Raw genomic sequence first — 25551 nt, 5'->3', positions numbered from 1 at the left:
TATAAGGGTATGCATGCATGGCACACAGTAACAGTTCTTAAAGAAAGTATCACATATTTTATATTACGTAAGTTGTATAAAACACAAGTATTACATAAGTAATATAAAATACATAAGTACTGTATTCCAACGTATATAATTACATAAGTAATATAAAATAGCGTATAATTAAAAAACTAAACATTCCTAGACATATGTAAACCTGAACTCTTTTCGTCATCTTTATGTCTAAAATCTATCCTCCAAAAATGTCCCATATTTGGAAACACTAACAGTGTATCAAGCTGGCTGGTTTTTAGCCGGGGTTGGTGGCGGCTTGTTAAAAAGGGAAAACCTATGATTTCACTTCAAGGGTCTCTTCGTTGCGTGTATATAAATAATTAGATCGCGTGTGACGCGGCTCTTTCGTCCAGATCCGTCGTTGCAAGCTTTAAAACTTCTACGATGCAATCTCTCGGGTGCACACTGATTGAAGGGTTGGCCGCGTCGGACCGAAAGTCGTAGTGAGGTTTCTGAAGCGATAGAGAGATCATTTTCCGCTTTCCTCCAATCGTAACAGCATCCATCTTCGAGGTATCGACAGCATGGCTCGGGAGAAAGAATTTCATGAGCTTCGACAGCTTTCGAGGTTGTTCGTTTCCTGCTGACAAAACTGTGGCGGAGTTGCTTCAAGGGGGAACGACGATTTCAGTATTCATGCTCTCTGAGGGAAGATTGAGTAGTTTCTTGGACAGTGATGGGGTGATTAATGGGTTAAAATTGCGGGAAATATTGAAATTTCAGTGAGAGAGAATTTTTGATCAACTTCTAAATTAAAATCTCCGAGATTCTTAAATTCTCATTTCAGATTGCAGCAGAAAATTACTAAAGAAAATTGTTCATGGAAGTTTGTACAAGCAGAAACATAAGGAGCACAGTAATCTAACAGTGACCTGGAAAATCCAATTACAAAGAGTTCCAAGTAATTACTCCATTACACCCGTAAGAATCGAATAAAAAGAGGTTTCAGTTCTTTCCTCAACTTCTGCCCCAACAAACTATCGCTTCAGCAATAAACAATGCATCAGCGGAAATTAGGACGGGGGAATATATTCGAGACATTTCACCGAATGCAAAATGCAACGCAACGACCGCGTCACTGTGCACCCGCGAAACCGCCAAACTGAGCAGTATTAAATTCCTCAGCGGTAACGAGATTCTAAATACTTTAAAGTCGCTCAAGGGGAAAGAAGGAAAGGGAACAGGGGGCGGATGAGGGCGGCTGGGGGAGGTGAAGGAGAAGGAGGAAGGGGAAAGGGAGGGTTGGAAAGCGTACGAAACTCGCTGAAGGAGAAAACGAGGGTAATGTTGCCCGCGTTACAAAGAAAGATCCGAGCGTTGCCTCCTTCTTCTTTTTTTCTTTTTTACCCTCTCTGGACGCAACGCGAATGAAAATGACGTCGGGGAAGAATGAAAATAGGGTGCAACGGGGAGGGGGTGGGGGTTGGGTAATGGGGGGAAATTGCGGAGCTGGTCCCTGGCAGTTTTCCGGGCGGCCTCCATTATTAAACGATTAATTACATTTTTGTACCTAGCCGCTAGTTTTGTACTAGTTTTGTAACGTACCTCACCGACGGACGTGCTGTTATTGCATATTTTAAGTGGTTGTTAAAATGGAAGGTTGATCGATCACTCGCGGGTGCTCGCTTTCATAATGTGTTTGTACGATCGATGATCGTCGCGACGCTGAACCCTACCTCGAATGGTAAACACGAGTGGAACGCCCGTGAATATTTCACTTTTGTTCGATAATTACTGTTATTGAGACAGTGGCGAGGTGTCAGATTCACGTGTCACTTGATATGGCGTTACCCACCAGAATTTATATAGCGAAATATGAAATTCTGAAGTAACTTATTTGGTGGACGCTTTAGCCGAGGCAAATGTGTGGATTATAATTTAAAAGGTTAAAGAACTTCTTTGTCGTTTAATCTAGTATAATTGGAAGGTAAATGAAATTTGTTAATTTATGTAAATTCTTATTATCGTGATTACCAGATTCGGTGGGTTCTTTGCAAAATAGTGTTCTATTTAAAGGATTGAGGGTGCTTCAAAGCCATTTCAGCGATGAAAATAAAACGGGAGAATAAAATAAAGCGAAAAATACCTCGTGTAAATGGACGCAGTGAGTGTTTCACTTTAACAGACCTACGTAAATGGTATCACGCTTATTAGTGATGTCAGAAAATGTCAAAAATTCAAGTTGAAGAGCTGCAGTCACTAACGAATACATTCATGGATATCACAGAAGAATCCTTGTCAATTAACGCGATACATATTATATTAATTGAAGAGCTCAATTAATAATACTGTAAAATTACACTCCCTCGAAGCTCTTCAACCATCATACAAACAACGCATTTTGAGCAACACTAATTTCCAACTGATTTACCAGTACGAGTCAATAAGCATGAAGCGCCCACTGCACTCGCCATTATAGTAATTGGTTCGTCTATAAGCGAAGCAAGTTTCTCGTTAGTTTTCGAATTTACAAACAATGCTTGTGAAATCGAGCGCGTCGCAAGACGCACCGTTTCTTCGCTGAGATGTTCGATCGCGCGTATGCAATCAAATAACTGAATTAACTCGTAAGGGAGTATTGTATAGGATGCAAGCATGCGTTGCAACGAGACTTTGTTATATTTTACGCGTACAGAGGAGAGTATGTCTTAACGACGTGGTCAGATTGTCGACGCGGTGCATCGCTGACGCTTTCGTTCGGACGAAAATGAAACTAAAACATTGGACGTGTCGGGACGCATTCGAGCAAAACTGAATCGAACTCAATGACGATCGTGCCTGTTATGTAAATACGCGAAAATCCGTGGGCGTTGTAAATAATACGGGAAATCGCGTGCTTTCATCCTGAAACCGTTGCGAAAATCTGTAATCGAGGCGATGGGAACTCGGATCGCGATGCAATTTTGATTGTCCGAGCGCAATGACGGGTATACTAGATACGTCGTGATATGACTTTGACGATAACGGTACAATATTAACGATTATTGTCCTAGAACATAGCATAGTAAGATGACATTCCAATAATAAACTGCGAGATCGTAGATATCGCAAATTTCACTCGACGCGACGTCGCCGCTCTGATTGATTTACTGTCATTTATCCTATCCTTCTTAACGAGACATAGATTCTAGAATTAAAGCTTCCACGCTTTCGCAGAAAGATCATTCGCTATTCAAACTGTCGACACGTTACAGACAATTCTAAAATTCAGTTCATAATACATTTATGCTACCGCGAATAAGGATTCCCTAAAATAGTTACATAATTCACTAGTGTTCCTTACCAGCTACTGAAGAATAATTTTAAATCTTCTAATTAATTACTGTACAATTATCTTTCAGGCTTTCATTGCTAGCATTAGTGAAACAGAAAATATTAATATATATTATAAGTTCCTTTTTCCTCTGATCCTTGCGTGCCTAACAAAAAGGAATGACGAAGTTTGTGTAATCCTATAATAGCATGAGTAAGAACAGATAAGTAACAGATAAGTAAGAACAAACCTCCTTCGTAAAAATTCATGATTCCCTGTTTTATTATGGTCGACCACGTATCTAGGAATTAAAGTTTAAAAATCATCGAGTGCAGTTCCTTTGCGTACGCTTCGCTTATAGGCGTGCGCGCGTTCATGACCTCTTTTCCCCAGACATTGGCCACAAAATGTAGGTCGCATAACGAAGGAGACCTAACTTGTATTAACAATCGTCTTGGCATGGACGCAATATAAGTAGGACCCTATCATTTTTTAATGGACCTACAAACACTAGGCACTAGTAGCTATTTATAAACTTACAAAATATTTTTAATGTTACTATTCACTGCTAGGGTAAATAATGGTAACCAGTATTTCAGACCTGCAAGGTTTCCTTAAACCTTATTAACGAAATTAGAGTCACTGCGGTGAGGTAAGTATACATATGTACTAAAAAATAGTTTCAGATGACAGAAGTCACAATATTTTCATCATTACTACAGCAATATTTATGAAGAAATTCCAGAAAAATAAGTAGAAAATTGGCAAGAAACAAAACTTCCACTTTCTTGAATCTTAATTTTCCAATATGATTTCAATGTATTTCTCATTTATAAGGTGAGTATCCACTATTAAATAGTAGATATCAATTGTATAAGATTCTTTAAAAATACCAAAAAAATAACATAAAATAATACCACAATCGTTAACTGAAAAGTCCTGCACGATCTTGTCTCAAGATCAATAACCAGATCGTTAAGGAAAGGGGTGATGCAGAGGCCTCGTAGGCTTCGAGTGTGTCCGTCCTGATACGGAGTGGTACTACTTGCTCGGCGCAGCAGCCATTAGTCAATACCTCGACATTAGTCGATACACGCGGCTGGTCCGCCTCGCAGACAGCGAGCCAGGGGCTGGAACAGGGTCGAAAACCCCTTCCATCGAGCGGCTTCCTGGAAACAGCGATACTTGGTGGCAAACTTTTGAATTCTTGCCAGCCTCCTCCATTGTTCTCTCATGGGCTAATCGATACCATTTTATTGCCGGCGTATGCAAATCTCTCTCTGTTCCTCGCGTGGCGCAGACGCTTCCTCTTTACGCAGACTGCCGTTTAAGAGGGGATGCAGAGTATCTTACTTTTGGATAGACCACTCTAGTATTAATCTATTTTTATGATTAACAGAGGCTTGCATTATCTGATCGATTTTCTATACCTGAGTTATTGACACTTCTGGGAACTTGAAATTTTTAGTTATTAAATACATCGCTGAGGAGATAAATATAAGAATTTTTGGATGTGTATATTTCTTTATATTATTTTAAAAAATAGAAGGCAGAATACATTTGAAAATTCGATATACTAATTTTGATGCATGGATGTTTTAGGAAAACTTAACTGTGTTGAAAAATTCGAGATAACGATTGCACTGATTTTTGAAAGCAATTAGCTAAGAAAACAAAACTCATTTCACTCACAAAATCAAGCAAGAAACCTCTATTAGCCTGCAAAATTAATCCACAAATATTTGCAATCAATCAAAGCCTATCAAAGGGACTAGTCAAAGAGACTAAGTAAGTAAAGAGTGAACCGAGTATTATCAGTGTCTGTTTACCGATGCCTCATTGAAATACAACTAACTACCTCTATGCAAATCAATTAGTACTTCCCTGTTCCCTTGCACAGTGCATCGGTCGATGCTTTAGAGCGACTTTTTGATTCGACGCCAGGGCAATCAGTGCCGGCTCACATTAGTCCCCATTGCCCCTTTCCTTATCACGATAATGACTCCTCGCTCGATAAGACGGCTCGTAACTTCGGAAGCTCTGTCTTTCGTCGAGCTATTCGAAACTCCTCGGGTATTTCTTAGAGCAGCGGCTTTTTACCATGCAAGAATCCAACGAATTCAAGCCATCCTTTGTGCCTGCCTATTAATACGCCGTTAAGTAGTGTGGGTGGTGGAAACAACGGGAGGCGAAGGCAGGGGATGATTGTTAGCTAAAAGACCTGGTTACGGAGTTAATGTCGCACTACGACGTGGACTGCACAAGGACGTGGACAGTTCCAGGGCGTGCCAGCGAGAAAGCTGGCGAAAAATCGTCGAAATGACGGAGACCAACGAGGAGGCCAAAGTAAGCATTTCACTGCAAAGAGGAGATTTTCGGTAGGATTAAATCAAATGGCGTGCAATCCGCGAGATAGAAGCTTCCGATAACGAGCTGAATTGCGATGGAAGATCGTAGATAATCGTTTTGCATGAGTTTGGCAGCGTTCCTTGGGATACTTGCCCTCGGAATCGGAGATACCCAGCGCGATAGTCGTGGCTTTCCAAATTTTAAACAGCTTCGGCTGTGACTCGTTTCTCGCGCCTTCGATCCTTATCTGGCTTGATTCTTGCACAAGTTGGAGTCATTCGTCAATTTTATAAAACCTGTAGTATGAAAGGAGGGGGTTGCTTTTGTGTGCAAATGAGGGATGTGCACGGTAAATGAGGATCTGTAACGTACGTCAGGGGAATATCGAAATGTCCCGTCATTCGATTCGCGTAGGTGCGCTGGGCTTTCGTGTTCTGATTACGCGTGACGACTTGCATGCTCGAAGGGATTATCGTTGACTGATGGTGTTTCGATAGCGATCGCGTTTATTGCCAGTTTGTTTAACCTATCTGGTTGAATAATTGTGTTGATCTCCGTGGCGTTGGGGGATTGAATTTATGCGCATATTGGGATGCATCGATCTGTTATTTATGTGGTAGATTTACAAGGTAAAATGTCATGCTTGTCGACTTTAAATAATCCAGTCGATTGCTTTGTAGATAATATTGTAATTAAATGTTTTGTGCATGGAGTATCCAGTTATAGGTACAATTTGAAACAGGCAAGAACAGTATTGACGCAATGCAGAAATGTTAGAGGGAAAATTACTAAAATAGTTTTCAAATTTCAGTTTTTTCCAAAATTATCGTGGTCTTTTCGAATTTTTATATGTTCACTTCGTCAGAGGCTACGTTCAAGATATCATCTATGGTAATTTTGCAGTTTAGTGACTCTTCCTAATTTTGATCATTTGATTACAGTACTTTTGTGGGAATTTTATTCCACTACTAAAAGAAAAGTCACTAAACTCCAGAACTACTTTATCTAAAAGTTATTTCACTACTCACTTCGTCATTACAGAAATAGTTCAGAGGCTATTTTATGTATAATTTATAATTAAACGTTCTATAGTTAAACGAATGTATCGGAAAACAATAAATTATAACCCAATTTTTTATAGAAGTTTTATAATAATCTGTGCAATATAATAGGTTTCTAAATTTGCAGAACGAACCACATGACTCGATCTCTTAATTTCTATATACGTAAATAAATTATACATAATCCCAAATTACAGGGCGATCATAATTTCTCTATCATAAACTAGCTTAGTTTCCACAACACATTAGCAAACATACCAATTACTACAATGCTTCAAGCTATCATGAGTATCATAACTGTCAAAAACAAAATGCTATTCTACGCCACAGAAATACCAGTTAATAACACCACTTCCCTTTCGTGATCCGAAACGAATGATCCTGCTGCCTCGCCACACCTTCACCACAAAGCACTCTCTCGAAATAGACGGAAAAGAATACACACCGTATAGTATTGACTGCTGTCGGTAGAATCGTGTGGAAATTCTCACACGACACGAACGATACGTAGAAGGGCGGTACCAGACACGAAACCGTGGCACCAGGTAGTCTCCCCTTGCACCACTTTGCTCCCTCTTAGGAGCCCTCTCAGTTTGTGAGCAGAGCCCTTGCTGAATCCTTCTTTACATGCCGCCTCCCGACGGCCGATTCTATCGTCTTTCCGCGTTTATTCCACTCAATCATGTTTGTACAAGCACCAGCGTTGTTGATCCAACAAAAATCAGAAAATTCAGAGGAAGACAGCGAGGACGAAGGCACTGGCGATGTTCTCCAGGTTCAGTACCTTTTGTATACCTGTCACTCTCTTTCCTTTTTATCGGTTCAAGTACTGAGTACAATTTTCTTAAGGTTTAAACAGTTTGTGTGATAATCGTTTCATTTAACTGTAGTTGATAATCGAGGAAATTTAAGGAAAATTAGTATTACTTATTTTAGAGTAGAAAATTACTATTTTGAGAAATTTCAGAATATTTATAATTACGTGGATAACCTAGATAATATTCGACATAAGAACGTGAAGAATCTTAGAGCTGAAATAGAAAAAAAAGGAAGGACTTGGCTGACTACTGTATAGACAGATCTACTTAATCTGTGACCATACATTCTACGAAGCTAATAGGAGGAGGGGAATTAATTTTTGTCACCCTCCTGTCAGAAACGCCGCGAAGAATGCGAAAGAAAGGCAAGACGAGGGGAAATGGACCCTCGGCTGGAGTTCGCCTTCCAGCTCTTGATGGATGCGACACAGTTGTCTCGACACGAGGTCATGGATCACGTTTTCGAGGGTGACATGCTCGACGAAATCAATCAACTGTTTCTGCCACACATGAGATCGACCCTGGTCTGGTACTACCAAGAAGTGGAGGAACCGGAAGTACTGCGACCCCCAGAAGCAGTAACAGCACACATCAGTCATATTTTTCAGGTAAACATGGCAATTTGTTAATGGAAAAATCTGATCAAGAGAAGATGTAGCACAATGAGTACAGTCTTTATTTAACTGATTGTGAGCAGACACAAACGAAAGCCTCGAGCGCTAGACCAAATGCAAGTGCGTCGGCACCAAAAATTAAGGAGCAAAAAGAGACGAAGGAGCCAGCGAAGAAGAAGTTATTTTTGACCGATGGGTGGCAAGTCCCTTGCACTGGAATATGCATTTTCATGTTTAGGTAATTTTTATAACAGAGAGGCTTTAAGAATTGTAGCGTAGATGAGAATTGAGAGACATTCAGAGAAGAAATGTATCTCTAGGATCAGTACCTCCAAACAGTTGCCCGAGGAAGGATTTCAAAAGGACCTCTACACTGGAGTAATAGACACAAAGAAAACGGGAATAATAACAGCGATACAGCGAGTGGTCGAACACGTTTTCATGGACTCACTAGCGCATCCTGGCTCTGAAGGAGAAGACGACTGTCCTATGATTAAGAGTCTCCTGCTGCCTGGTCTGAGGTCTTTCTGCAGCGCTCTGAAAGGTATAGTGTTCTCAAATCAAATCACATTATCATAAGCAGAATCTCTAAATACAGAATTAAAAAAAGAGTCTCTAAAATCTTCCTGCATCTCTTGCATACAAATATAAAAAGTATCTTCACTCTTTGCTAAATCAGATATTCCTACAGTAGTCTCATATGTTCACAGTTTGCGAAGAAGTGGCCCGTGAAGGACGCATATTCAACGACGACGAGACATTGATGGGAGAAGTGCACAATTTCGAGGAAGCAAAAGCGTTCATAGCGAAGGAGAACGCTGTGAGCATTATAGAGGACAGGGTGAGCACATGGATCAAGAATCTGAAGGATTTCATGGCGGAGAGCAAACAAGTGAAGCGAGAGAACGACAATTCCGGGCCGCAACAGGAGCTCGAATATTGGAAGCGAAGGGGAGCGCAGTTCAGTCAACTAGTGAATAGACTCCAGGTTCAGTCTCTACGGTTGTGTTATTCCTCTTGAGGCAGATAGAAAATAAGCATCGCATGTGTCTTTTATGACTGTGCAGGATCATGAGATACAAATGTCGCTTCTGTGCCTCCAAGTGGCACGCTCGAAGCTGATAAAAGACTGGGTTGACGCGGAGGATGAGGTTACATATTGTTACAACGAGGCTAAAGATAATGCAAAGTTCATCCAGGCACTGGAAAAATGCTGTCATTGTTTATACTTGGATGATCCCGTACGATAAGCGCTTTAAGCTTCTTCTCAATTTTAATAATGTTTTAGGAGCAAAAAACAGAAACCTAAGAAGCTGTAATAAATAAGAAATCGAACAATTTAATTATCTTAAATGTAAAATGAAGTATAACAAAAATATATATTTCTAGGTGAAAATGAGGGATTCTCTTGTATCATTACTGCAAACAGTTCGTTTAATATACAGTGTCTCAAGATATTATAATACTTCGGAGAGAACAAGTTCATTGATGATTAAGATCACGAATCAGATGATCGTAGCCTGCAGAGATTATATCACAAATAGGGGTCGAGAATCCATTTGGAGTCAAGATCGAGCCGCTGCTCGATCTAAACTAAAGCATTGCTTGAGATTGAACAAGTAATGGTAAAATTTAATATAAAACTTGTTCACCTGATTAGTTAAACAAAAAATAACTAGATTTATATTTAAAGGGCTTACAGAGAAACTTATAGACTAGTTCGATGCTCTCCAGCTGTCACAGAGCAGGAGTTCACGTTCTCAGAGACTCATGTATTTGGTAGGTTTGATTCCTTCTGTGATAGAGTAAGGAAGATTTTGACTATGTTCGAGCTGATACAGGATTATAAGAACTTGTTTGAAAGACGCATGGAGGGACTCCTGTTGGGAGAAGGTATGAAGCACTTTAGTTTAAAAAATTATTATAAATTCCTATTATTCAGTTATTAACTATTTTTTTCAAACATTTCTTCCTCGTATATTAACAGCATTAGATGATGCAATAAAAATCTTCGAAGAAGCAGAAAAAATAGCCACGACCAGATCTTACGATTATTTAGATCCAAGAAATATGGATTTCGATACAGACTACGACGAATTCATGGCAAAGACTGACACCCTGAAACAGAACATTGGCAATATCATTGAAAAAAATTATGCCGACGTTTGGGAGACGCCTCAGGGTATACGATTTTTAACTCGCTTTGAAAAAGTGAAGTAATATATTATACAAACTTAGTATTATACAAAACACAAATTCAGAACTCTTCACTCACACACAGTAGTCTACAATACAGTCTACATTTAATCTAATAAAAAATTATTTTCTATACTTAAGGTTAGCGAGAAGATACCACTAACAAAGCTAGACGAAAAATACAACACAGTCGTAAAATACTGTGACAGAGAAATAGACAGAATATTAAAGCTATTTAAAAGGCAGAGGGACGACCCACCTTTGCCCAGACATATGCCAGCCATTGCTGGAAGATTGACATGGGCCAATTCACTAAAGTAATAAAAAACACCTCGTATACACATCCAATACCTTTCAACCAAATTCTACCACATTCTTCATTCCTCTTTTAGAGTACATCTTGATGAGTTAGCGACATCAGTATTCAATCACCCAGTGCTAAAGACACTACCACTCACCCTAGAGCTGGAGAAGAGGTACAGCCACGCTCTCAGCGTCCTGAGTCAGTATAAATCAGACATAGCTGAAGTTTGGACTCATCAGAATTCCTGGGTCATCGAAGACAGCTTAAAACGGTAAGTCACCAAGTATACTTTGAATTATTATTCCTAATAAACATTCTACTTTACTATGACGACCAGATCCTTGCTGGTAATAGACGACAAGACGGGCAAGATCAAAGTGAACCTAGAAGGACGCGTGACCCTTTTACTTCGCGAGGCTGATTGTCTGGCAAAACTGAACTTGGACATACCAATCGTGGCTTTGACGATATTAACGAAGAAAGATCATTTCACACTGGTTAAGGACTCTCTGCACTTGCTCGTCGAGAATTTCGTTGTCACGGCCAGACGCGTGAAACTGGAAGTCAGACCACTCTTGTTACCCCATTTGGTTCGTGTTGCATCGTTGTTGGAACCTGGCGTGGTATCTCTGACCTGGACCAGTCCAGAGTGGAAGGACTTTTACCAGAACACGAAGGAGCAGATCAAGGAGTTCGATATACTAATCACGAGGGTTCACGATGTATACGATAACAGGTGTGTTGAGATGGGAATCTGTTTTCAACGTTTTGAGATTTATTATGAGGTATTAAGAACTAAGGAAACAGAGGATGTACCATGTTAAGAAAATAATGATCTGGTGTGTTACAAGGATTCTCCAAGTACTGACAAGTATGCAAAAAGTCACCTTGCACTCTCTACCAGAAACTGATCACCCGTGGACGATAGGGGAATTCGTGGAGAGGACGGAGGAAGTATGCCGACTCGCTGCGGTAGATTTATATCGTAAAAGTATGATGGTGGAAGAGGCGGTGGAAGAAGTATTGGATCTCGTTAAGAATGCCGCGGAGAACTTCAAAAGCGCCGCTAATTCCAACCAATTCGATTTTTTCAACGCCGAAGGTAATGCTTGACGTTATCTCGTTTCACTGTGATCCTTCGATTATTTTCATCGCAATATTTAGCCTCATTGGTTTCAAACTAACACAGTTTCCTACGACCACTTTTTCAGCAAAATAATAAAACATTCCTCTATTTTTCAGTACTCTATAAATTTACCTATAATTCGAGAATATATCTAAGCAAGTTTCACCATTTTCTTTTTGCCTTATAGCTCACTGTATAACCAACTTCCAGAAACTGACGAAGACGTCGATCAAGCTGCCCAACAAGATTGGTCACTAGTGTGGAATTTGTTCGACGATCCTCATCAACTTCTAACAACTCCAGGCAGCCTACCCAAAGGAATGCAAGACATGGTACGAAATGCAGTGTCTGAAATGCGGAGGTACTACTCGAGGAAGGTCGTAGATGTTCTGACGAAGGTTACTAGGACTTCGCTGGACGCTATCAGAAAAAGATTCATCCGCGAAATCGATCCAGGTATTTTCCTTCGTTCAATAAAATATGAACGTCGCCTAGAACGTTTGATAGACAGTCACTTGATTTAATCATTATTCATGAGACAGAGCAGATACCGAGCCCGATATTTTTGCTACACGCAACATTGATGATACCAGTAGTGACGGTGAAGCCTAGCTTGGATGACGTTCAGGAAGTTCTGACATTGGTTGGCAAAACAATTGCTGGAGTCGCTAGAGGAGTTTCGCAATGGAATTCTAGGGTCAATAAGGTAGATCTTAGAACTTCAAATTGACGAAAATGGCATTTTAATTTTGGGTGACGCCAGAATCGTCTATTTCAATGAACGCGCTTACAAAAGTTATTCGTAGGTTTCGAATAAAAATGAAAATATTACCTTTTATTCGAGAATAAAATGCATACAGAATAACTGTCCAAAATTTTTGATACTTATTGTCGAACATTATATGTAATTCAACAGAACTCTTGGGGAAACGCTTATCCAAGAAGGAGTTTCGCGGATATCGTAATGCGAGCACAAATGCAAGTTGCAAAGAAGAAACAAGCTGAGCCAGAAGATCCAAAAATCAGGAGGCGCAAATTATACAAAATCATTTCCGAGGAGAGACCCATTTTTCCAGTACAAGAGAGGAACTTCCACGCGATGGTGATGGACAACAAGGAAGTGATGAAATTGTTATCTATACTGAGTTCGTGCATGCAGGAATTCAAGCCAGTAACTAAGCTTATATAATTTGAAAGATTTAATGAGAGTCACTGTATCAAAGAATAGTATATTGTCCTCGTTATAGGATCTTACTGAATTTATTGATCGATGGAAGCCTTACAAGTTTCTCTGGAAAAATGAACGAACCATGCGGGAATTATTACTGATCTCCTTGCCAGAATTCGAAGCTACTCTTCGGAAACACAGTGAACTTGAAGATCTTTTAGCCACTGAGCCTGATATGATCATTTTTGGAACATCTATCGCTATCTCTACAGAAAAACTGAAATATGGACTTTATACAGAAATCAAAGGCCAGTTGCCAAATTAATCTATTAAACTGCTTTGAAAAATACAAGTTATCAATATTAAAAAATAAATATCAATTTTGTGAGTCAAAGTTTCTGTCTGAAATTGAATCTTATTTTCACAGCTTGCACCCACAAAATCGGCCAAGCCATGAAAAAGAAATATCGACGAGAGATGGAATATGTTTACGCCTTAATGAACGAAATGGAGCGCAAATTGGACCGCCAAATTCGCGACCTCGACGACGTGCGACTCATCATGGACACCTTGAAGAAGATTCGCGAGCAAGAAGTGGACATGGAGCTGAAAATCGACCCGATCGAGGAGGCATTCAACATCGTCACGAGATACGAGGTTCCAGTAGATCAGGAATGTTTGGAGCAGGTCGACAACTTGAGGTACACGTGGCAGCAATTGCTTGCGCGAGCACAGGAGAGCCACGTACTGCTATTGAAATTGCAACCACAGTTCGAGGAGGACTTGAGGAACAATTTGGAGAAGTTTCGAATCGATAATGAGATGTACTGCGAGGAGTACAGGTCTTCGGGGCCGATGCAACCTGGTCTTAGTCCAAGGGAAGCTTCCGACAGGCAGATTCTGTTTCAAAATAAATTCGACGGGATGTGGAGGAAGCTGCAGACTTATCAAAGCGGCGAAGAACTGTTCGGCTTACCTATCACGGATTATCCTGAACTATCGCAGATTAGGAAGGAACTGAACTTGCTTCAGAAATTGTATAAATTGTACAATGATGTTATTGATAGAGTCAATAGCTACTACGACATACCTTGGGGCGAGGTAAGATATTTTTTATAAAATTAATCAAATGGCTGTACCAAATAGTAAGGCTCCATCCAAGACTTTCCATTGACTTTCTTCTCTTCCTTATTTTCAAACAGAAATTCACGAATATTTATCAATGTCATTTATTGTATTCTATAATACACTCTACATATTTTCTGAAATCATTGACGCAATGTCCAGGTGAACATTGAAGACATAAATAACGAGCTAATGGAATTCCAAAACCGGTGTCGCAAGCTACCAAAGGGCCTAAAAGAATGGCCCGCCTTTTTCGCCCTGAAGAAAACAATTGACGACTTCAACGACATGTGCCCACTTCTAGAATTAATGGCCAACAAGGCCATGAAGCCGCGGCACTGGCACAGGATCGTGGAAGTGACAGGCTATCCGTTCGAGCTCGAAAGCGAGGGGTTCTGCTTGAAGAACATCCTCGAGGCGCCTTTGTTGAAGTACAAGGAGGACATCGAGGACATCTGCATCTCGGCCATGAAGGAAAAAGACATCGAGGCCAAGTTAAGGACCGTGGTGAACGAATGGTCCTCCCACGAGCTGACGTTCATGACGTTCAACAACAGGGGAGAATTGTTACTGAGAGGAGACACCACTGCTGAAACGATTGGTCAACTTGAGGACAGTTTGATGGTCCTTGGCTCCCTGATGTCGAACCGATACAATGCGCCGTTTCGGAAGCAGATACAACAGTGGCTCACGGATCTGTCGAATACTAACGAAATCTTGGAGAGGTGGCTATTGGTGCAGAATATGTGGGTCTACCTGGAGGCAGTGTTCGTTGGCGGCGATATAGCGAAACAACTGCCCAAAGAGGCGAAGAGGTTCAGTAAAATTGATAAGAGTTGGCAGAAGATCATGCAGAGAGCCCACGAGACTCCAGGGGTGGTGCCTTGCTGCGTGGGGGATGATTTGCTGAAACAGCTTCTGCCACATCTTCAAGAGCAGTTGGAGCTGTGTCAGAAGTCTTTAAGTGGGTATGTGACCTTTAGTTTAATTTTGAGCATCGGGTATATGAATCTAAATTAGTGTGTTAAGATAGTGTATCATGTTAAAATATTGAATCTCAAGTACCTACTGTGCTCTGCTGACAAGAAGTCTCCCAAAACCAATATATCTGCATTACTGCCAGAGGACTTCTTATCAGCGAAGTATTATAAGTACATTTAACTACAATTTATATACCTCTTATTTTTGCAATTGCAGATACTTAGAGAAGAAGCGTATGATGTTCCCAAGATTTTTCTTCGTATCAGACCCCGCTCTACTGGAAATACTGGGTCAGGCTTCTGACTCTCATACGATCCAAAATCACCTGCTCTCCATTTTTGACAACACGCGTTACGTCAAGTTCCATGATATCGAGTATAACAAGATGACTGCTATTGTATCGTCCGAAGGTGAAACAATTTTAGTAAGTGTAAAATTTATAACAGATATAATAACTAGAATAGAAATCTGATTTCTATCCTTTCTACTATGGACCTTTATATCTCTTTTCCATATTCTATCAAATAGCTCGAGAAGGCTGTAAGAGCAGAGGGTTCAGTAGAGACGTGGCTGACACAACTTTTACAAACATCCCAACAGTCTTTGCACTCGATTATCCGACAATGCTATTCGATGATCAATGATATAAACTTCAATCTTCTTGGGTTTCTGGAGAAAATGCCCGCCCAGATTGGTTTACTTGGAATACAGATGATTTGGACCAGAGACAGCGAACTGGCTTTAGCTCAGGCTCGCGCGGATAAGAAGATCATGTCGGAAACGAACAATAGATTCCTCGATTTGCTGAATACACTGATCGATCAGACTACCAGGGACCTAGCAAAGATAGAAAGAACGAAGTTTGAGACTTTGATCACGATCCATGTGCATCAACGTGACATCTTCGACATTTTGGTATGTTTTCTAAACAGGAATGCACTTCTCTGATTAATAAGATCATTGTGGAGAGAATATTTAAAAATACTCTATAAATAATTTTCCATACAGTGCCGCTTGAATGTGCGATCGGTAAACGACTTTGAATGGCTAAAGCAATGTAGATTCTACTTCAAGGAGGACCTGGACAAAACGTCGATATTAATCACTGATGTAAATTTCACTTATCAAAATGAATATCTGGGCTGCACAGAACGTCTAGTTATCACTCCACTAACAGACAGGTATTATAACAAAGTGCATATAGGTTTCATTGAATACTGTCCTAAGCTTAACCATCCCTTCAGGTGCTACATAACCCTGGCCCAAGCACTGTCGATGTCGATGGGTGGTTCACCATGTGGACCAGCTGGTACTGGGAAAACAGAAACTGTGAAGGATATGGGCAAGACCTTAGCTAAGTACGTAGTAGTCTTCAACTGTTCTGATCAAATGGATTACCGAGGACTAGGACGAATCTATAAAGGGCTCGCCCAGAGTGGTTCCTGGGGTTGCTTCGACGAATTCAACAGGATCGAATTACCAGTTCTATCTGTCGCTGCTCAGCAAGTTGCTGTTGTTCTAGCTGCGAAGAAAGAGAAGAAGAAACAGTTCGTCTTCACTGACGGCGATTTGATAGACATGTGTCCTGAGCTTGGAATATTTATAACTATGGTATGTTGGAATTCTGTTCTCATTAGAAGAAAAATGGGTATTCCAAGGAAATGTCAAGGGTCTTATTAAAGAATACGTATTGCAGAATCCTGGATATGCTGGAAGAAAGGAACTTCCAGAGAATTTGAAGATTCAGTTTCGTACTGTAGCCATGATGGTACCAGACAGGCAAATCATCATTCGAGTGAAATTAGCTAGCTGCGGTTTTCTGGAGAATATCACCCTCGCTCGAAAATTCTACACACTGTACAAGCTCTGCGAGGAACAGCTTACCAAACAGGTGACTAACATTGTATGAAACAATATTTCCATAAGTGTTAACATTCTATTTTTACGTGAAGGTTCATTACGACTTTGGCTTGAGAAATATACTGTCTGTGCTAAGGACCCTGGGAGCGTCGAAGCGAGTGAACTCGAAAGACTCAGAGAGCACGATTGTCATGCGTGTCCTAAGGGACATGAATCTTTCGAAACTTATAGGTAACATTGAGGCTAATTCAATTTTCATTAATGTGAATTTCTCCTAATCCATTCACTAATATTTTTAGACGAAGATGAACCACTGTTCATCTCGTTAGTGGCAGATCTCTTCCCCAACCAGGCACTGGAGAAGACTGCTTATCCAGAGTTAGAAGCAGCTATTAATCAACAAGTGGAAGAGGCAGGGTTAATATACCATCCACCGTGGGTATTAAAATTGATACAACTCTACGAAACGCAAAGGGTGAGACATGGAATCATGACACTGGGTCCTACTGGTGCTGGAAAAACTACGTGCATACAGATTCTTATGAAGGCTCTGACTCAGTGCGGTGATTTCCATAGGTAATTGAATTCGAAAGTATTTCTTTAATAAGATTCCATTTTTTCTTGACTGATCACTGAAATCAAATTTCTAGAGAGATGAGGATGAATCCCAAGAGCATAACAGCAGCACAAATGTTTGGTCGTTTGGACGTAGCGACTAATGATTGGACAGACGGAATATTTTCAGCCCTATGGCGTAAAACCTTGAAACTAAAAGAAGGAGAACACGTTTGGATGGTTCTCGATGGGCCTGTGGACAGTATCTGGATTGAGAACTTGAATTCTGTCTTGGATGATAACAAGACACTCACTCTAGCAAATGGAGATCGTTTGTCAATGGCTCCTACGTGCAAGATCATCTTTGAACCCCATAACATTGACAATGCCAGTCCTGCCACAGTGTCTCGTAATGGAATGGTATACATGAGTTCATCAGGACTAGACTGGAACCCTGTGGTGACTGCCTGGCTGAAAACTCGAACACCTTTGGAACAGGAGATATTTGGCCAGCGTTTTGCAGACTCTTTTGCACAGGTAAGAATAACATTAGAGACTTTATAAATTGTATAGCAACTGTTAAACAATTCCACAGATTTATTCATGGAGTACTCAATCTCTGAGTCTAACTATCGATGTCTTGCAATGCAACATAGTACGACAAATGCTGTGCCTCCTTGAGGGTCTAGTTCCTCCTGAGGTTCCTGTAGAAGAGCAAGAGGACGAAGAAACTGAAGAAGAAAAACGTCAGCCAATGACAGCAGAGCATTTGGAACGCCTCTACGTGTTCACCTTAGTGTGGGGCATAGGGGCACTTTTGGAAACTTCTGACAGGGACAAGTACGACTCTTATCTGCGCGAAAATTTTGAGAGCCTGGACTTACCAACTTCAGAAAAGTGTCCTGACGCAAAAGTCTTCGATTTCTATGTGGCAGATAAAGGTAAATGGGAAACGTGGACCAGCATGGTGACCAACTACGTTTATCCAGAGTACTCGACACCTGACTACAGCAACGTGTTGGTCCCCATTCCTGACAACGTGAGAATACAGTATTTGATAGACCTAATTGGTCGTCAAGATAAAGCTGTGTTGCTGATAGGCGAGCAAGGCTCAGCTAAAACAGTTATGATGAAGTCATACATGAAGAAGGCGAATCCAGAAACCACGCTGAGTCGCTCCTTCAACTTCAGTTCGGCTACAAGCCCGTATCAATTCCAGAAGACGATCGAGAGTTATGTAGAGAAGCGTTTAGGGAACACTTTTGGCCCACCAGGTGGTAGAAAGATGATGATCTTCATTGATGATATCAATCTGCCGCAAATAAATGAGTGGGGTGATCAAGTTACCAATGAAATCGTACGTCAAACCATGGACATGAAAGGATTTTATTCCCTTGAGAAGCCTGGAGACTTCACCAGTATCGTGGACGTTACGTTCCTTGCTGCCATGTGTCAACCTGGGGGAGGAAGGAATGACATTCCGTCGAGATTGAAGAGGCAGTTCTGCATCTTCAATTGCACGTTGCCTGACGATGCTTCTATCGATCGAATTTTTAGCACACTAGGGGAAGGACACTATAATGCGAAAAGAGGATTTTCGGTGGAAGTTAGGAATCTTGTAAAGAAAATGGTTCCTTTGACGAGGATACTTTGGGAGAGGACTAGGTCTAATTTACTGCCTACACCTGCTAAGTTCCATTATGTTTTTAGTCTCAGAGACCTGTCAAGAATTTGGCAAGGTATGGTTGGTACACTGTCAACTGTCATCGATAAGGAAAGCGTACTGATATCGCTCTGGAAGCACGAATGCAGCCGCGTGTTCAGCGACAGGTTTACTATAAAGGCTGATAAGCAATGGTTCGAAGAAGAAATAGTGCGAATTGTTAATGAGAGGCTGGGGGAAAAATATGTAAATATGCTGGACCAGAATCCTGCTTTCGTGGATTTTATGAGGTAAATGAGTACTTACATTGCACAAGTCTATGTATCTCTCTGACTTGACTTATTCTACTGATGTCGCTGCGGCTGACCTAGCTAAAGGTGGCAGTAGAATAAGTCCCTTAGTCAGACCCACCTTAGATACTTTCATAAAAATTAATGCTTCCTTAGAGACAAATATCTCAAATAACGCATTGCTTTTACTATTTTATTTTCCAGAGATGCTCCAGAACCCACTGGCGAAGAAAGTGAAGACGCAGACGTAGAGCTACCAAAAGTCTACGAACCAGTCTACGACGACCAAGTCCTCAGAGACAGACTAGAAATGTTTCTGTCCCAATTCAACGAAATGCAAAGGGGTTCAGGCATGGACCTGGTCTTCTTTCCCGACGCCATGCTGCATTTAGTCAAAATATCCAGGGTGATCAGACATCCAAGAGGGAACGTGATGTTAGTAGGTGTGGGAGGATCAGGCAAACAGAGTCTCACGAAGCTGTCTTCCTTCATTGCGGGCTACAAAACCTACCAAATCACCTTAACACGATCTTACAACGTGGCGAACTTCTTGGAAGACCTCAGGTACCTTTACAGAGCGTGTGGTGCTCAAGGCAAAGGGACTACCTTCATTTTCACCGATTTAGATATCAAAGAAGAAGGTTTCTTAGAGTATCTAAACAACATCCTCAGCTCTGGTGTCATCAGCAATTTGTTCACACGGGACGAACAGCAAGAGATCATCTCAGAATTGACACCCATTCTAAAACGTGAGAACCCAAAGCGATCCATCAACAACGAACTCGTGATGGACTTCTTTCTTCAGAGGACTTGTCAAAATCTACACGTGGTGTTCTGCTTTTCTCCTGTTGGGGAAAAGTTCCGCAACCGAGCTCAACGTTTCCCAGCGCTCATATCCGGATGCACAATTGACTGGTTCCAACCTTGGCCCAAAGATGCCTTGATATTAGTCGCCAAGCATTTCCTGCACGATTTCGATATCGCCTGCACCAGCGAAGTAAAGACTGAACTGGTGAACGCCTTGGGTTCCATACAGGACATCGTCTCTGTAACATCCACAGAGTATTTCCAAAGGTTCCGTAGAGCTACTCACGTCACACCGAAGTCGTACTTGAACTTCATCGGTGGTTACAAGAATATTTACCATGCTAAGCAACACGAACTTGGAGAGGGAGCCAAGAGGATGGATACTGGCTTAGCAAAATTAGAAGAAGCTTCGATATCAGTAGAAATCTTGAAGAGGGACCTTGCTGTCATGGAAAAGGACCTAGTCCAGGCTTCCGAGAAAGCGGAGACTGTTCTTCTTGAGGTAACTGAAAGGGCCATGCAAGCGGAAGCTTTCAAGAACCAAGTGCAGAAGGTAAAAGAAAAGGCTGAGTTACTGGTAGCTTGCATAGCCGAAGAGAAAGCGCTAGCTGAACAGAAACTGGAAGCTGCTAAGCCAGCGCTGGAGGAAGCAGAGGCTGCCTTGAACACTATCAAACCTGCGCATATTGCTACTGTCAGGAAACTAGGCAGACCACCTCATCTTATCATGAGAATCATGGACTGTGTATTGATCTTATTCCAACGCAAGATTGGGCCAGTTGTTCCAGACAGTACTGCAGCTTGTCCAAAGCCTTCTTGGGCAGAATCCTTGAAATTGATGGCCAGCACGACGTTTCTTCTTCAACTGCAAAACTACCCAAAAGATATTATAAACAATGAGATGGTTGAGCTGCTCCAACCTTATTTTAAGATGGAAGACTACAACATGGAGACTGCTAGGCGGGTTTGCGGTGACGTAGCAGGTCTGCTGTCCTGGACCAAAGCTATGGCCTTCTTCCACTCTGTTAATAAAGAGGTTTTGCCATTGAAAGCAAACTTGGCTTTGCAGGAAGCTAGACTTAAAGTAGCAATGGAAGATCTGGCAAACGCTGAGAGGGAATTGTCAGAGAGGGAAATGGCACTGCAAGCAGTCAAAGAACAATACGATTCAGCTGTTTCGGAGAAGCAGAGACTGACGGATGCTGCGAACGTGTGCCTCAGGAAAATGACCGCTGCAACTGCATTGATTAATGGACTGGGAGGTGAAAAGGAGCGCTGGACTGAGCAAAGCAGCGAGTTCAAGGTTCAACTTGGGAGACTGGTCGGCGACGTTCTATTAGCTACAGGCTTCCTGTCTTACTGTGGACCCTATAATCAACAGTACAGAGCCAGCCTCGTGTCTGCTTGGATGAACATTCTGGCAACGAAGTCTATCCCTTTCACTAAGAATTTGAATATCACGAACATGCTCGTCGACACTGCGACTATGTCAGAATGGACGCTTCAAGGTTTACCAAACGATGAGTTGTCAGTGCAGAACGCACTTATCGTAACTAAATCCTCATCGTACCCCCTTCTAGTAGATCCTCAAAACCAAGGGAAAATGTGGATAAAGAACAAAGAGTGCATGAATGAGCTACAGATCACCTCCCTCAATCACAAATACTTCAGGACTCATCTTGAAGACAGTTTGTCCCTAGGTCGACCCCTGCTGATAGAGGACATAGCAGAAGAGCTTGACCCAGTGCTCGATAACGTGCTCGAGAAGAACTTCATCAAGTCTGGTTCCATCGAAAAAGTGATCGTTGGCGATAAGGAATGCGACGTGATGCCAGGCTTCATGCTGTACATAACTACAAAACTACCAAACCCAGCGTACAGTCCAGAGATCTCAGCGAAAACGTCCATTATCGATTTCACTGTCACGATGTTAGGTTTAGAGGATCAGTTGTTAGGTAGAGTGATCCTCATGGAGAAGGCAGACTTGGAAGCGGAGAGGGTGGCACTTTTCGAGTCTGTCATGACCAATCAGAGGTCGATGAAAGAGCTGGAAAGTACGCTTCTACATCGGCTCACGTCTTCTGAAGGCTCTTTGGTAGACGACGAGGCGCTCATCAACGTGCTTAGGGAGACGAAGACAACGGCAGAATCGGTCAACGAGAAGCTGAAAGTCTCTGCTTTAACGGAGAAAAAGATCACCCTGGCTCGAGAGGAATTCCGCGCAGTTGCTTCGAGGGGCTCCATCTTGTACTTCCTCATCGTAGAGATGAGTAACGTGAACGTGATGTACCAGAATTCGCTGAGACAATTTCTAACTATATTCGATAATTCGATCACGAAGTCTACTAAAAGTCCTATTACCAACGAACGTATCAATATAATACTTCGACATCTGACCTACGAAGTATGGGCGTTCACCTTAAGAAGCTTATACGAGAGGCACAAGTCACTGTTCACGTTGATGCTGGCGATGAAGATAGACTGTCATCGAGGCGCGATTTCTCATGCAGAATTCAATGCTTTCATCAAGGGAGGTGCGTCACTGGACCTTAACGCTGTTGCTCCGAAACCGTTCAAATGGATTCTGGACATCACTTGGCTGAACCTGGTTGAAATCAGCAAGCTGGAAACTTTCTCGGATATTTTAACGAAAATCGAATTCACCGAGAAAGAGTGGCGAGTGTGGTACGAGAAGGAGAAACCCGAGGAAGAAGAACTTCCCTGTGGGTACCAGAAGAAGTTAGACGTGTTTAGGAAATTACTTTTGATCAGATCGTGGAGCCCAGATAGAACTCTGTCTCAAGCGAGGCAGTACGTGATCGAGTCTCTGGGAAAGGAGTACGGGGAAGCTAAAATTCTGGATCTAGAGGCCACTTGGTTGGAGTCTGAAGTTAGGACCCCGCTTATATGCATATTATCGATTGGATCAGACCCTAGTCCCCAGATAACGGCACTGGCGAAGCAAAAATCTATTCGTAAGTAAATAAACTTAGGTGGGAACTTGAATAACTTAGAGCAAGATTAATATGAGCTTATAGATAAATAAATCTATCATTAGAAAAATTGAAATATTTGAATTAATATAAACAGTATTACTTCGTCATACTTAATATTGTAGAATTGAGATCAGTGTCAATGGGTCAAGGTCAAGAATTTCACGCCCGAAAGTTGATCTCAGACGCGATGAATACAGGTGGCTGGGTGTTGTTACAAAATATCCACTTATCACTTCCTTTCTGCACGGAAGTGATGGACGCTCTCGTCGAGACAGAAACTGTCCACGAGGCATTCAGACTTTGGATGACCACCGAAGTGCATACACAATTTCCCATTGGTCTTCTACAGGTTCCTCTCTACATCTATCAAAACCACTACCTCAGAAGACAAGAAAAATATTTTGATTAACTCCCTTACAGATGGCGATTAAATTTACAAACGAACCGCCCCAAGGCATCAGGGCCAGCTTAAAAAGGACTTACCAAGGTGTAACGCAGGACACGTTGGACTACAGCACGCAATCTCAGTGGCCCCCATTGTTGTACGCCGTTGCATTTCTGCATACTGTGGTGCAGGAACGCAGGAAGTTCGGTCCCCTTGGATGGAACATACCGTACGAATTCAATCAGGCTGATTTCGCTGCTTCTGTCCAGTTCATACAGAACCATCTAGATGACATGGACCCCAAGAGAGGAGTCTCTTGGCCAACAGTGTGCTACATGCTTGGAGAGGTCTGAAACTATCTCTTGTTACAAAAAAAACCTGAATAGATTAAATAGTTCATTTAATGACCAAATCCTACTTCTAAAGTGCATCTTATGACATCAAAGTGCGCCTAGAAATTGCATTTTATATATTTTCACACGCAGGTTCAATATGGTGGTAGGGTCACAGACGATTTTGACAAACGCTTGCTAACTACGTTTACACACGTCTGGTTCTGCGATGTCTTGTTGCGGCCAGGCTTCGAATTTTACCGTAGTTACAAGGTGCCACAGACAAGGAATCTTCAAGGATACTTGGATTATATCGACAGCTTGCCAGCCTCGGACACCCCAGAAGTGTTCGGCCTGCACCCAAACGCTGACATCACATATCAAATAAACACGGCCAAAGGGATACTCGACACAATCCTCAGTGTACAACCTAAGGAAGGAGGTGCACAGGGTGGCGAGACCAGGGAAAATGTCGTGTACAAACTAGCTAATGACATGTTAGCCAAATTACCGAAACAATACAACTCTTTCGAGGTGAAGGAAGCACTTCAAAGAATGGGCGCGTTGCTGCCTATGAACATATTTTTGAGGCAGGAAATTGATAGGTAGATCATCTCTTCTCTACCTTCTTTGAAAATAAAAATGACGTTCGATTAATTGTAGATCTATTTTCAGGATTATGAGAGTTCTTAAAGAAGTGCGTACTACCCTGACAGATTTAAAGTTGGCTATCGAGGGTACGATCGTGATGAGCCAAGGGCTGCGAAAATCGTTAGATTCAATGTACGATGCTCGAATTCCAGAGAAGTGGCTAAAAATATCTTGGGAATCGGCGACTCTTGGATTCTGGTACACGGAACTTTTAGAACGTGACCATCAATTTAGACAGTGGTGTATTCATGGCAGACCTAAGGTCTTCTGGATGACTGGTTTCTTTAATCCTCAGGGGTTTTTGACAGCTATGCGACAGGTTGGTGTATATTAAAATAAAATACAAATTAGATGTGATCTTTGAAGAATGGTAATTATGATTTCAACGTAAATAGTTGAAGTAGAGTTCTATGTTTTTTTAAATGAAGAGATGACCCGAGCTAATTACAGGAAGTAACCCGAGCGCACAAGGGATGGGCCCTCGACTCGGTTGTATTACAAAATCTGATTACACGATACAATAAGGAAGACATTAAGAACCAGCCCCAAGAAGGGGTGTACGTTCATGGTCTATTCCTAGAAGGTGCCTCGCTTGATCGTAAAACAGGCAAATTGGTCGAAAGTAAACCGAAAGTCCTGTACGAACAGATGCCTGTAATTTACATTTACGCGATAAACACAACAGCGGGCAAAGATCCAAAACTTTATGAGTGCCCCATATATAGAAAGCCGCAGAGAACAGATACAAAGTACGTGGGATCGATTGACTTCGAGACTGACCATAATCCTCGACATTGGACACTGCGAGGTGTAGCGCTTTTATGCGATATAAAATAAAACGAAGAAATATTTTATAAACTATGTATATTTCTTTTTATCTTTCAAAATTTCTCTCACTCGATAGTGAATTAATCAATTAGTTAACTGAAATGACACGTATGAAATAATTTGCACAAT

The 25551-nt window shown here is 41.5% G+C and overlaps 1 protein-coding gene across 1 annotated transcript; it reads left to right on the top strand.

Annotated features, from left to right (window-relative positions):
- The first annotated feature begins 7405 nt into the window (after window positions 1-7405).
- On the top strand, window positions 7406-25550 carry Dhc1 (dynein axonemal heavy chain 1). The gene is made up of 34 exons (XM_076392962.1): window positions 7406-7498; window positions 7880-8119; window positions 8239-8393; window positions 8476-8699; window positions 8866-9143; window positions 9223-9396; window positions 9545-9774; window positions 9849-10048; window positions 10143-10366; window positions 10493-10668; window positions 10744-10926; window positions 10993-11391; window positions 11507-11757; window positions 11992-12237; window positions 12324-12487; window positions 12698-12952; window positions 13029-13257; window positions 13377-14050; window positions 14237-15042; window positions 15272-15479; window positions 15584-15970; window positions 16064-16236; window positions 16300-16666; window positions 16752-16946; window positions 17008-17146; window positions 17215-17491; window positions 17566-18007; window positions 18066-19423; window positions 19628-23205; window positions 23349-23575; window positions 23647-23958; window positions 24097-24548; window positions 24619-24913; window positions 25045-25550. Exons 1-34 carry the CDS (start codon window positions 7406-7408, stop codon window positions 25429-25431), a joined length of 13998 nt encoding a protein of 4665 aa, XP_076249077.1. The 3' UTR covers window positions 25432-25550.
- Window position 25551: the final 1 nt, after the last annotated feature.

The sequence above is a fragment of the Calliopsis andreniformis genome, chromosome 3 (genome assembly GCF_051401765.1).
Source record: "Calliopsis andreniformis isolate RMS-2024a chromosome 3, iyCalAndr_principal, whole genome shotgun sequence".
Taxonomy (NCBI): domain Eukaryota; kingdom Metazoa; phylum Arthropoda; class Insecta; order Hymenoptera; family Andrenidae; genus Calliopsis; species Calliopsis andreniformis.
The sequence above is the reverse complement of the archived record's forward strand: the minus strand, read 5'-3'. Positions and strand labels throughout refer to the sequence as shown.

What these genes read in the sequence shown, in the direction of transcription:
- Dhc1 (XM_076392962.1), top strand. Translation starts at nt 7,406, where the DNA reads ATGTTTGTACAAGCACCAGCGTTGTTGATCCAACAAAAATCAGAAAAT. An exon ending in CCGAAGGTGAAACAATTTTA is followed by an intron (nt 15,480 to 15,583) that starts GTAAGTGTAAAA and finishes TCTATCAAATAG; the next exon opens with CTCGAGAAGGCTGTAAGAGC. An exon ending in ATCACTCCACTAACAGACAG is followed by an intron (nt 16,237 to 16,299) that starts GTATTATAACAA and finishes CCATCCCTTCAG; the next exon opens with GTGCTACATAACCCTGGCCC.